General features: G+C 40.7%; 1 protein-coding gene across 19 annotated transcripts in view; it reads left to right on the top strand.

Annotated features, from left to right (window-relative positions):
* The window catches only part of herc1 (HECT and RLD domain containing E3 ubiquitin protein ligase family member 1), a 278,704-nt gene that overhangs the window by 177,658 nt on the left and 87,735 nt on the right, over nt 1-13,311 (top strand). For 18 of the 19 annotated variants that reach the window (XM_052042323.1, XM_052042328.1, XM_052042322.1 and 15 more), the window contains 5 exons: nt 2,128-2,642; nt 4,656-5,452; nt 8,434-8,632; nt 10,115-10,275; nt 13,071-13,187. In XM_052042323.1, the coding sequence (XP_051898283.1) occupies nt 2,128-2,642; nt 4,656-5,452; nt 8,434-8,632; nt 10,115-10,275; nt 13,071-13,187 (1,789 nt within the window). The remainder of the gene's footprint in view (nt 1-2,127; nt 2,643-4,655; nt 5,453-8,433; nt 8,633-10,114; nt 10,276-13,070; nt 13,188-13,311) is intronic. The other variant, XM_052042335.1, reaches the window with a different exon arrangement.

Here is a 13,311-nt window from a genome sequence, read left to right as displayed (position 1 = left end):
CATCTTTGAATTTTTTTCTGCTTTCTGCGCGGTCATCTCTTGCCATTACTGAGCTTCGGAGTAGGGTGTAGGTTTCAGAAGTTTTGGCATTGGGCATGTGAGTGATGTGACCTGCCCAACCTAGTGAATGGAATTCAACCTAGGACCTCAACACTGGGGATGTTGGCCTGGGAGAGGTGCTGATACTGGTTTGCCAATGCATTTAAAGGATTCTGCCAAGATGGCATTAATGTTGTCTCAACAGACCTTTTTAGTGCCCACTGTCAGTCATCAAAGTCTCAAACATCTGAGGAGGACAGGATCATTTCTGCCCAGTAGACCACGAGCTTTGTGCTGGGTTTGAGATCTTGATCTTCAGACACCTTTCCTCAGGTGGCCTGAGGTTGTGCTGGGGTACTGAAAGCGAAGATGAATTTGTCATTTGTCTGCCTTCAATAAGAAGGACTCCTGAGATAAGGGAAGTAGTCCATGTTTTCCAGGGTCTCGTGTCTGATGGCAGTGCTGTTCAGCAGTTCATTATTTTACAAGTATTGAGACCCATGATCTTGTTTGCAAGTGTGAACGAGTCGATGGTGACTTGGAGCTTGGCACCTGAATGTACACATGTGCAAACATTGTTTACATGTTGTAGCTTGGGTAACCTTGGTATAGGAGTGGACATATGTAGGTTGAACAGTTTCCCAATTGTCCTTGGATTGGGAAAGCTTGTTGGACGTGAGGTCTAGTGAAAAAGATTGAAGAGAGTTCTGGAGGCAATGGCATGTCTTGCTCAAAGTGGGTCTGCACTGAGATTGGGTCTGTTGTGTGCGTGTAGGTTAGCATCAAGGCTTGTTTGCCAACTTGAAGCAAGTATAAAATGACAATGAATGTCTGTAGGCAGACAATTTTGAGGAGGATACTCCACAGTCTCATGATTGACAGAGTCAAAGGCTTTGGTCATCCCAAAGAGACCGTGTATAGCATTTGGTGCTGCCTTCTGCATTTCTCTTGAAGTTATCATATGTGAAGATCAAGCCCATTGTGCTTCTCGGTGGATGGAATTCAGGGAGCAGCTCTTCAGTCACTGGGGTTGGGTAGTTTCACTGCTGGTTAATTGAGTCATATTCAGTGGCAAGCTTCTTCAATGGACTGTCACTATGGCTGGTTGTTGGGAGTGATGAGAAAGCACTATTAATTGTTTTACTATGGGGAGCATTCCCTAGTGTAATAATTCTTTATCAATCTGCAATCTACACAAAACTCTAAATCCTCCTTTATTGTCTCTGTTTTAGTTTATTCATTGGTAGACTCTTAGAAAGTGTGTACAAGAAATTTGCTTGAGACTTAATAAACATGGTTGTGCCAGATAAATGACATAATGTAGATCTTGTATCAGAATCAGGTTTATTATGAAGGCCATTTATACCACTAGATCCATGCTGGCTCCTAGGGGAGCAGTCATAACTGTCCCACTCCCCCTCTCATTACCATGTACCTCTGCCACATATTCTCTTGCACTGATACCTGTCAGCTCTCCTTTGATTCTCCTTACGATTAATCTACACAAGGATGTGTTTTACAGTAGCCATTTACCCTATAGCTTGTCCTTGTGATGTTGGGGGGAAAGAAAATCTGGCGGAAACCCATGTTGTCAAACTAGACAGATAGCACCCAAGGTCAGGATCGAACCTGGCTCCCTGGAGATGCATTGCCTATCTGCCCAATAAGTGCTTCTGGGAATACAGGCTGTGTAAACTGCAGATTTCCTCCCTGGAGGATGTTAGTGAACCACCAGTGTTTTTACTGCAATCCAGTAATTTTCTTGATCATCGCTATTAAGATAAATTGGTGTTTTTCTTCCTTCCCTAAATTCCAGATTATTAAAGGAATTTACGTTCTGCAACTGCTGTGGTTGAGTTTAAACTCTGGTCTCTGGATTACTAATCTGACAATTTAGTTGATGCATCATCACCATGCCTTCTGTAACTGGCACTTATGTACATTTTTCTTGAGATTAATTAAAAATATAGAAGCTATTAGAAATATAATGTAACAAATAGAAACTTTGTAACAATATTGAATGTATTTGAAGTAAAATGTACTTGACTTCTATTCTGTTTGAATTTGATGACTTTGTTTTGTATCCAGGTTAAAATATGTGAAATGCAAATGCGGGGTACGCCCAGGGATCTGCTGCCCGGGGATCCTATCTGTAGTCCAGTGGCTACTGTGCTGGCGGAGGCCACCATCCAACTCATCCGTATTTTGCATCGTACAGATAAGTGGACTCATTGTATAAATAAAAATATGATGGATCGTTTACAGAAGGTCAAATCATGCATTAAAGAAGTCAGCCAGAAACTGAAGAAGAGTCGCTCTGTGCAAAGCAGAGAGGAGCATGAAATGAAGGAAGAGAGTAAGGAGGATGAAAAAGGCAAGCATAACAAGCATGGTTTGGCTGAGCTTACAGAAATCCAGCTGAGGACTCTGTGCACTGAGGTATGGCCAGTGCTGGCAGTAATTGGTGGTGTGGATACAGGTCTTCGAGTTGGAGGGAGATGCATTCACAAGCAAACAGGAAGACATGCTACTCTTTTAGGTGTAGTCAAGGAAGGGAGCACTTCAGCCAAGGTGCAGTGGGATGATGCTGAAATAACAATCAGGTAGGTACATTACAATTCGTCGGTCAAATTAGCTAATTGGTATAGTTGCTAATTGGTATAGTTACTAATTGTTATACTGGCTATACTGCTTTCTACATATTGTGCAAGTTCATATGTTGTTAAGTGGCCAGCTCGTGGGAGTTGCAGGAGCAGCTGTTTTCTTTAAATAATGAAGTTTCTAACAGTACCATACAGCAGGAAGTGATACTGAAGTGCATAATGTTCTTTTTGGTAATGATGTTTTTTTAAAAAGAAATAGATGCGCTTTGGTGTACATGTTCAAAAACATGTTCACCAATCATGCACTCCAAAGTGGAGAGCCACAGTGCAGAAAGTTCAAGTTAGAAAATCAGTGCCATTGGCTTTATAGCCTGATCTTTCCTTTAAATGCAGCTGTCTGTTAGAAAATGTGGGAACAGTGAACACAGTCCAAGATAAAAGATGACCATAAAATATGTATTTTGAACATATTCACAATATATAAATTCAAAATGTGGCTCATCACATGTAGCTTTGTGGCTGATTTTTTTGTTTTAAAGTTGTACTTTCAAATCTTTAATTCAAAATGTCTGTTTGAATGGCTGCACGTGGCAATTTTCTTGTAACTGGAACAGTCATGTCTTCCATTAGGTTTACTGTTGTACTCAACACTGTCCATTGACAAAACTCACTAGAAGTGACCCGCACATTACAGCTGTTCGGGTGATGAAAACTCATTCTTACAGAATTCATAAATCACTACCCAAAAATTTGAGAAATGAAAACTCTTGTTTCTTGACACATGCGCAGATGGCGCAGCTTCACATTATGGAAAGTCACGATATGGACTGTTCTCTAGGAATGCAACCACACCACACCTGCCCCCCCCCCCCCCCCCCCCCCAAATATCACAGGGTTTGTCTGTACATGTCTCTAGTGCAGAATGAGTCATGGAGAGATGTGACAGGACCTTCAGCCCACCATGACTATACCAACCTTCAAGCACCCAGTTCTACACTAGTCCTACCCCTACCCATGTTATTCTCCCCACAATCCCATCAACTGCCTCCACCCCCCACCCCCCCAGTTTCTACCACTCATCTCCACAGTAGGGGCAACTTACACTGATCAATTTACTGTACTGCAGATAAGGAAACACCCCAGACCCATGAGCACAACCCCACAGCACAGGAAACACCTCATCATAATTGGCTTAAGATGGGGGAGAGCTGTGGGGAGGCTTATAGAGATCCAAACCATAAACTCGACTTCAACCTGGGACAACATCCTCAGCAACTTTACGGCATTTAGGAAGCCATTAATCAGACTTGGACTAACTGGTGCAAACAATGAATGCCCCTTCTTTTCAAGATGTGAGTTTGATTGCTTATTTGAAACCCACCAGTTAATGTACAGGTATAGGAAGTCACACCTAGTGGATTTCAAATGTTACAGAATTGAAAGGCCTTTAGTTGGTTGATAAAGCTGCTTCGTTGAGCTCCAGATGTCTGGATTAAATGCCACTCTTTTTTTCTTTGCTGGGATCTAACAATTCTCTCTGGATATTTGCAGTACATAGTTCAATTGTAAAATAGATTGAGGTAGAGTTGATGTTTACAGGATTGCTCATGTTTCCAATTTTAATTTGGTAATGTGTATACATTGCTGATAATCTTTGATAGTTGTCCTAATTTTAATTGCTGTATTCTTGTAATCATTTTTGTTTTATTACAAATTCACTGTTAGTTGTTCCTGGCATTGTTGTTGAATTAATGGGCATTTAAGTCTGACATCCCTATTTCATAAATTTGTGCATGTTTTTAAGATTATGAACTTATTAGAAGGAAGTTGTCCACTTATCCTCATGTCTCCTCTCTGTAATAAATGAATTTAGTGATTTCTTTCTACACTACTCTGACTCATAAACCATGCCTTTCTGCATCCATATACTTCTGTAACAACATTGTCTTGTGTACATTCCTCTTGTCTATCCCTCACTTGCTTCTTCCTGTGTCATTCTGAATCTGATTAAAGCTTCCCAACTTCTTGGTCACCCAGTGACACACCACTGTACAACTTGGAACCATGTGATCCACTGCCTTTTGATGTGTCGCGATTCCGTGGGTTGACAGCTTCTCTGCTGCTGGATCTCATGTATCTAACCGGCATCCATGAAGATGGAGCCAAACAGAGTGCTAGAAGACATGAGAAAAAGCACAGGCATGAATCTGAAGACAAAACAGAAATGGAGCAGAAACCTGAGGCAGACACTAATAAAGAAGTCATTGATCAGCGAGCAATAACACAGACATCTGAGGAAACTAAAGGCTTTATGCAATGTGGTGCTTCCAGTTCTCGATCAGAAAATGACATTTCAACTTGCACTATGGACTCTGTACATCTCAGTTTAGATTCTCATCAGCATTTGCTAGAGGGAAAACGAAAGCTGCACGAGCACTTGCTCAGAAATCATGACTTGGTTCAGTCAGAAATCCGAGCAGTTCAGTTGTCTTACCTGTATCTTGGTGCTATGAAGACTCTTAGTGCTCTGCTAAGCTGCAGTAAGTATGCAGAACTGCTGCTGATTCCAAAAGTGTTAACTGAGAATGGCCACAATTCCGACTGTGCTGGCTCACCAGTTATTCAGGATGATGTGGAAATGAGATCTGCGCTCCAGTTTCTGATGCGCCACATGGTGAAACGGGCCGTCATGCGCTCGCCAATTAAAAGAGCTTTGGGGATGTCGGATCTGGAGCGTGCACAGGCCGTGATTTATAAACTGATTGTGAACTCATTGCTGGACGATCACTGTGGTGGAAAAGCTAAACAAGGTATGGTTATTTTTCAGTGTTAATGGATATCTAGCCAGCCATCACTGGTCTTACAGGTTTACTAGTTCGGTAATGATTGTCATCCTGTTCTAGTTGCATGCTAATTAATTAATGTCTGATACAATCAGGTGCTGAGGGACTGAGTTATAGGGAGAGGTTTGACAAGTTAGGACTTTTTTCCTTGGAGCAAAGGAGACTGACAGGTGACCTTATAGAGATGTATGAAATCATGAAGGGCATAGATAGGGTGAATGCACTCAGTGTTTTTCCCAGGGTTGGGGAATCAAAAACTAGAGGGCATAGGTTTAAGGTGAGGGTGGGGGGGAATTTAATAGGAACATGAAGGGCAACTTTTTTTTTTATACACATGGAATGAGCTGCCAGACCTGTTGAAGCAGGTACAATAACAATGTTCAAAAGACACTACTTTCCCAAGACAAACCTTCCCCATCCACTACATGGATGGAAAAGGTTTAGAAGGTTATGGGACAAACGCGGGCAAATGGGACTAGCTTGGATGGGCATCTTGAGGGGCTGGATCAGTTGTGCCGAAGAGCCTGTTTCCGTGCCGTATGATTCTAGGTACAATACATACATGAAAGCAAGGTAACGAATGTTAGAAATAGGACCAGGAGTAGGCCACACAAATCCTGTGTTCAACAAAATCATGACTGATCTTTTATCTCAACTCTTTGTTCCTCGAACGAAATTCTTGATTCCCTTGGGTTCTAAAGGTTTTATCGCTCTCCACCTTACAGCAGTTTATCAAATTCTAAGATTTCTTTATTTTTCCCCCCTTTGCAATTTGTACCCTAGTTTGTTTCTGTTGCCTAATCAAGTTTCCATGCATCAATAAAATGCATCAAACTGAAGACAAGAAAACAACATATTTTCAACTGTAGCAACAAAGAAGATGCTGGAGGATCTTAGCAGCTCAGGCAACATCTATAGAGGAAAATGAACAGTCAACATTTTGGGTTGAGACCCTTCATGTGGACTGTCTCAACACTGACCGTTTGTTTCCCTCCATAGATGCTGCCTGACCCGAGTTCCTCCAGCATCTTGTTTGATGCTTCAGATTCCAGCATCTGCAGTCTCTTGTCTCTCCATGTTTTCAACTGTTGTTGATATGGGTGGTTAGAGTGTTTCTTGTTAATGATGGGCATTCCTTATTTTTCCATAGTGAAAGGCTAACACAACTGCATTTTTAAGGTGTGGAGATTTTTAAATCTGAATTTCCCTGTCAGTTGTTTTCTGATTAGAAGATGATCTCCCATTGGGGATCATTCTGGACATTTGAAAACCTGGTCATTCACAGTGAATTAGAGCTGCAATTCATTGCAAGAGTATAGCTGTCTAATGAAAGGAATAATTATCCTGTCCATTTTTTCTTTATTCGTTCATAATTTTTAGATATGAATACTATTTACATATATTTGTTTAATGTTTTTAAATGTGGCAAAATGTAAAGATGTACAGGACAGGATTTGGCACTGAACTACATGAGGAGTTGGTGGGTTGGATGGTCAAAAGTTTGGTCATAGAAAGGCTTTAAGGAATTCCTTAAAGGAGAGAGCCAGAGAGTCTCAGGAAAGAAATTTCAAACTTAAGATCTTGTTGAATGAAGGCCAGCAATGATGGAACAGTTTAAATTTGAAAATTATCAAATGGCCAGAATTGAAGGAGCAACAATATCTTGGAAGAGCAGGAGATTACACTTGTAGGGATGACAGAATTTGTAGAGTGAGTGAAAATCAAGATGTTGCTTCACTGAGAGTCAGTGTAGGTCAGTAACCATGAGTGACAAGTGAACGGAATGGTACAAGTTAGGACACAGGCAGCAGAGTTGTCGATGACCTCAAGCTTAGGGGATTGACCAGCCAAGAGTGACTGACGGTAGTCAAGTATGGAAGTAACAGCTATATAGATGAAGGCATCAGCAGCATGTGACCTGAGGTGGTGTGAAGTCAAGCAGCAACTACCAAAGTGAAAATGGGCTGAGTGATGCTGCAGGTATGTGGTCTGAAGCTTGTCTCACAGCCACATATGCCACAGTCATTGCAGAATGTCTGGTTTAGTTTTGAGTAGTAGCCAGAGAAAGTGATGGAGTCAATGGATAAGGAACAGATTTTGTAGTATACTGGTCAGTAGAATTGCCCTTTCCAATATTTCATTGGATGCAGTTTCAACCCATCCAGTGCTACCAGTTGAATAAGAGCAAAAGGGATTAGTGAGATATGCTGACAAACTGCTGTCTTTTAGAATGATCTTGCTGAGGGCAATATGTAAATGAAAATAGGAGGGAGCTAAGCATAGATCCCCGAGTAATGTTGGGGAAGCAGGAAGGAAGGACATTGCAGGTAATTCATTGACTATGGCAGGTAAGATGAAACCATTATCAAATGATTGCAACCTTACCCATCTGGATGATGGTGGAGGAAGAACCTGTTATAGTCCACCAGATAAAGGTGGTAGAAGGGTCAAGAATGGTGCGGCTGGACAGAGTATAAAGTGGGCAAACGTGCTCCGTGTTTTTATTTGCTGTGTGCCCAGAGAAAGATATTCCATCTGTAAATGCTTGTGTATGCAGTTCTGTTTTGCACATACGCTTTTGTTAATCTGATCCCATGCTGGGGTAAGTAGTCTAACTATCCATTAGCAAAGCATCTCAATTTCAAAACTGGAATTATTATGATATGTCATTGTAAATATTGTAGTTACTGTATATACAGGAACCTGAAAGCAGGAGAACTGATGGTCATTGAGGAATGCTTTGCTTTAACCAGTTATTTTCAAATTGGATTCCATGTGCTTCCTCCCCATGTTTTATCTGAGTTGCTTAGTTGGTTACATTATACATGTAGAGGAATCTGCTGTATTTGCACAGGAAATAGATTTTGCAAATTAATTGGAAGTAAAACTCATCTGTGACATTAGCTGTGGTTTACTAATTTATTGCTGCTTTTATAAATTCCTGGCAGATGTCTCCCAACAACCTGAAGAAATGGATCCAACTGTGCAGGCACAAACACCTGTTACTACCAGCCCTTCTGCTTCCAGTACCACTTCATTTATGAGCAGTTCTCTTGAAGACACCACTACTGCTACCACCCCTGTCACTGACACAGAAACTGTGCCTGCCTCAGAATCACCAAGTGTAATGCCTCTCAGCCTTTTACGGTAGGTGCTTTCATGGTAGAGTTGTGGAATTGTACAGCACAGAAACAGGCTGTGTTGGCCTGCCTTGTCCATGCCAACCATGATGCCTAACTACGCTAACCCCATTTGTCTGCATTCGGCCTGTGTCCCTTTTCTGTCCATGTACCTATGCAAATGTAGTTATATCTGCCTTGATCACCTCCTCTGGCAGTTCATTCCAGATAACCACCACCCTCTGTGTGGAAGAACTCGCCCCTCAGATCTCCATTAAATTTCTCCCCACTCCCCTTAAATCTGTACCCGCTTGTTCTACCCTGCCCTGGGACAAAGAATTTGTCTATCTATTCCAGCTATTCCCCTCATAATTGTATAAATCTCTATAAGGTCACCCCTCAGCTTCCGATATTCCAGTGAGCATCCAGTCTCTCCTTATAACTACAACCCTCCATTCCAGGCAGCATCCTGGTGAATCTCTTCTGTGCTCTCTATCGCTACCACATCCTGTAGTGTGGCAACCAGAACTGTACATAATACTCCAAATGGAGTCGGACCAATGTTTTGTACGGCTGAATAATGTCCCAACTCTTGTACTTGAGGCAAGCATACTAAGTACCTTCTCCACTATCCTATTCACCTGTGTCACCACTTTCAGCGAACTATGGACTTGCATGCCAAGGCCCCTCTGTACATCGATGCTTTAAAGCCATTTATTCTATATGTCTTACCAGAATTTGACTTCCCAAAATGCATTACTCACACTTGTGTGGATTAAATTCCACCTGCCACCATTCTGCCAAACTTTCCAGCTGATCTATCTCCCACCGTATCCTTGGACATCCTTCTATCCTATCAATGGCTCCACCAATTTTGGTGTCGTCTGGTAACTTTCTATCAGATCCCCTACATTCTCATCTGAGTCATTAGTAAACAAAGGCCCGAGCACCGATCCCTGCAGTACACCACTTGTTACAGGCTTCCAGTCAGAAAAACGCCCATCCATCACTACATTCTTCCTATTACTGAACCAATTTTAGATCAAGTTTGTCAATGCACTTTGGATTCCTTGTGCCTTATCCTTCTGGATCAGCCAACTATGTAAGAAAACAATTTGACATGTTTGAAACTGTTCAATTGTTTGTGAAAACAAACACAAAAATAGTTCAAAAGATTAATATATTTGGAATTCTTTACTGTGAACACAGTTATTTCTTCAAAATGTTATCCTGTTATGTGATTTTTAAACTATAAAATCATATTGAAGTAGGCAGTGAAAATTAAAACTGGCCTCATGTAAAGGAAAGATTTCGTGATTGAACGTAGGTACTTTAACAAGTACTGAAAGTCTGCTGCAGGATTTGATGTTGTTTTAAAGACAGAGGTGGGAGGGGTGTGGAAAGATTACCCCAGTGCAAGGCAGTAATATTTTGGGTAATTTCAGTGGTAACATTGATTCTCTGGTACATTTTTCTGGAAGAAAATAATCCATGATGTTGTCTCTGCCAGCCAAATGTTCTCCAGTTACCCAACTACCACATTATTGCCCACTCGACGGGCACAAACTCCACCTGTGTCTTCCTTGCCAACCTCGCCTACGGAAGAGGTGGGTAGACGGCAAAGCCTCACTTCGCCTGACTCGCAGCCCACCCGACCAACGAACCGAACAGGTACTGAATGAACAAATATGCTACTTGAATAGGGCTCGGCTTAGCTAGTTTCCTTTCTTTAGCTGTTAATTACCAAATTTTCATGCATAATTTTTATTGGCAGGACATCTTTCCTCCAAAGTAGGGAACAGTACAGCAAAAAAAAATGAACTTAATAACTTTTGTTAGACAAACTGAATCAATTAATGGATGACATTTTTTAAATAAATGGAAGGAAATAACCGATTCATCATCATTCACTCAATTCACAAGTTAACATGTAGGGAGTAGAAAAGAATGAAGGAAATATTGATGCAGTTCTATAATAGTGTGATGTTCGTATCCATGAGGAACTAGGTTGAAACATTAAGGAACAGTTTCATATAAGAAGTTAATAGCCATAAAGAAGAAACATCTATTATGTCAGGGAGCTAAAAGAAATGAAATGATACTTGCCACTGGATAATTGGTATTGGTTTATTATTGTCACTTGTACCGAGGTACAGTGAAAAACTTGTCTTACAAACTGATCTTACAGGTCAATTCATTACACAGTGCAGTTACATCAAGTTAGTACAGAGTGCATTGATGTAGTACAGGTAAAAAAAACAATAACAGTACAGAGTAAAATGTCACAGCTACAGAGAAAGTGCAGTGCAGTAAGGTGCAAGGTCACAACAAGGTAGATCGTGAGGTCATGAGGTCATAGTCCATCTCATTGTATAAGGGAACCGTTCAATAGTCTTATCACTGTGGGGTTGAAGCTGTCCTTAAGTCTGGTGGTACGTGCCCTCAGACTCCTGTATCTTCTACCCGATGGAAGAATAGAGAAGAGAGAATGTTCCAGGTGGGTGGGGTCTTTGATTATGCTGGCTGCTACACCAAGACAACGAGAGGTAAAGACAGAGTCCAAGGAGGGGAGACTGGTGTCCATAATGCGCTAGGCTGTGTCCACAACTCTCTGCAGCTTCTTGCGATCTTGGGCAGAGCAGTTGCCGTACCAAGCCGTGATACATCCTGATAGGATGCTTTCTATGGTGCATCGGTAAAAGTTGGTGAGGGTCAAAGGGGACAAACCAAATTTCTTTAGCCTCCTGAGGAAGTAGAGGCGCTGGTGAGCTTTCTTGGCCATGGCATCCATGTGGTTTGTCCAGGACAGGTTGTTGGTGATGTTCACTCCCAGGAACTTGAAGCTGTCATAATACATTCATATTATAAATGGGAAGAAGTTGAGGGCACATAGGGTTGATCTTTATGCCTGTGCATTGCCCAGACCTATTTCTTCACTCGTTCCTTTACCTATGGGCTTAATCCCTGGCTGCTTTATATTTTAAAAAATGAGTGTTTCTGCTGATACCCTGTTATCAGCTGATAGGATAATGTCAAAGGGTACATTGTGAATGAGTTATCATTTTGCCTTGGCTAGAGATCTGGTCAGGCGTAGGAAAAGGATCACTCGGTATGTGGCAACCTTAAAATCGTGTAAAGTACTGTATTAGTTGAAAGCTGGTTTGTTTTGTAGTGTTTGGCGAAGATTATATTCCTTCTATCATTGCACCATTCTGGTGTTTTGTGCTCATTGCTATATTTATTGTTGCATTTATTATTACCACGTATACTGTTTATTCTGTGAGCTTCACGTGAAAAGGAATTTTATTGCACCCTGGTCTATGTGACGATAAACTAATCTATCTCCTTGCAGCTAGCTCAGGGATTGAGCATTTCCTGGTGTCCTGATTTATGACAGTACTCTTATAACCCTTTCAGATTACAATGGCTTTATTTAATTTGTAAATACTTTTCAATCTCTGCATTTTTCTACCACTGTAGAATATGTTTGATAGCATGCTAAAATACATTTGTGCTAGTGATGAAAGCAAGTTTGAGCATATTTTGAAAGCTCAAAGCATTTTCATACTTGAAGGGTTAAATCAGTTGAGTTGAATTCTAAAAGCCTCCACTCAATTAATTTAAGCAATAAACTATTGAATTTATACTTTCATTAATTATTGAGGTTTATTGAACTGAAACATTTGATTTCTGTCCAATATCAGCTTAATTGACATAATTTTTGCATGAAAGGATACTGAAATTAAACTGTTCAGAAAATTTTATTGGTGTACACTTTGTATTAATTTGGTTGATAATACTTGGGTTTCATTATGCGGTTACTGGAAAATTGTCAGGCTTTAGAGCAAAGATCATTCAGGGATATAAAACTGGGTAAACCTATCAGCACAATGTCTCATTAGTTTGTGCTAGCATCCTTCGTAACTCACTGCTGGCAGGAAACCAACAGAAACCCCCCTTCGAATGTGTTCTCTATTCAAATGAACTTACCACTTGTTGTTAGTGAAGTTCCAATATTAATTATGTTACTGTTACTGCAGTTTGATTATTTTTAGCAAACCACTTCTGTAAGTCTGTCATTCTTAAAAAAAAATTGACCAAATTGTTTTCACTGGCAATAAGTGAGAGGGAAAACAGAAAAAAATTTGAGTGGAATCATACTATTATAGCATTTGGAAGAGGATGCATTTGCAAACTTTCCTTGTACCTGATGACATCTAAAGATCTGGTTTCAAATATCAAGAGCTTTGGACATTGGAACAAAATGCGTTAAAGCAATTAACAGTCCTCGGACCTGACAAACTACTTTAGAAACTGGAGACGAAATGAAGGCAGATGACCTGAAACATCAACTGTTCATTTCCCTCTATATAGAGTTCCTCCAGCATTTTGTGTGTGTGGCTTTAGAAACTGATGGTACAAGTGTAAAGTGTCACCAGCTAATTAAGTGTTCTTTATTTCATTAGCTTCGTCTGATCCTAGTAGCAGACTTTCAACTTCGCCACCACCGCCACCCATTGCCGTTCCTCTTTTAGAAATGGGTTTTTCACTCAGGCAAATTACAAAAGCCATGGAAGCCACAGGTAAATCTATATTTGCAAGTAAAGAGCTCATTACTGGCTTATTTCCTGCTTTGTGATAGATCACACCATTAGTAGAAAGAAATCTCGAGGAACTGTATATTAGAAAATTGATTGAGATCCTCAA

Source organism: Pristis pectinata, chromosome 32, assembly GCF_009764475.1.
Source record: "Pristis pectinata isolate sPriPec2 chromosome 32, sPriPec2.1.pri, whole genome shotgun sequence".
Lineage (NCBI taxonomy): Eukaryota > Metazoa > Chordata > Chondrichthyes > Rhinopristiformes > Pristidae > Pristis > Pristis pectinata.
Note: the sequence above shows the minus strand (reverse complement) of the source record. Positions and strands in the feature narration are given on the sequence as shown.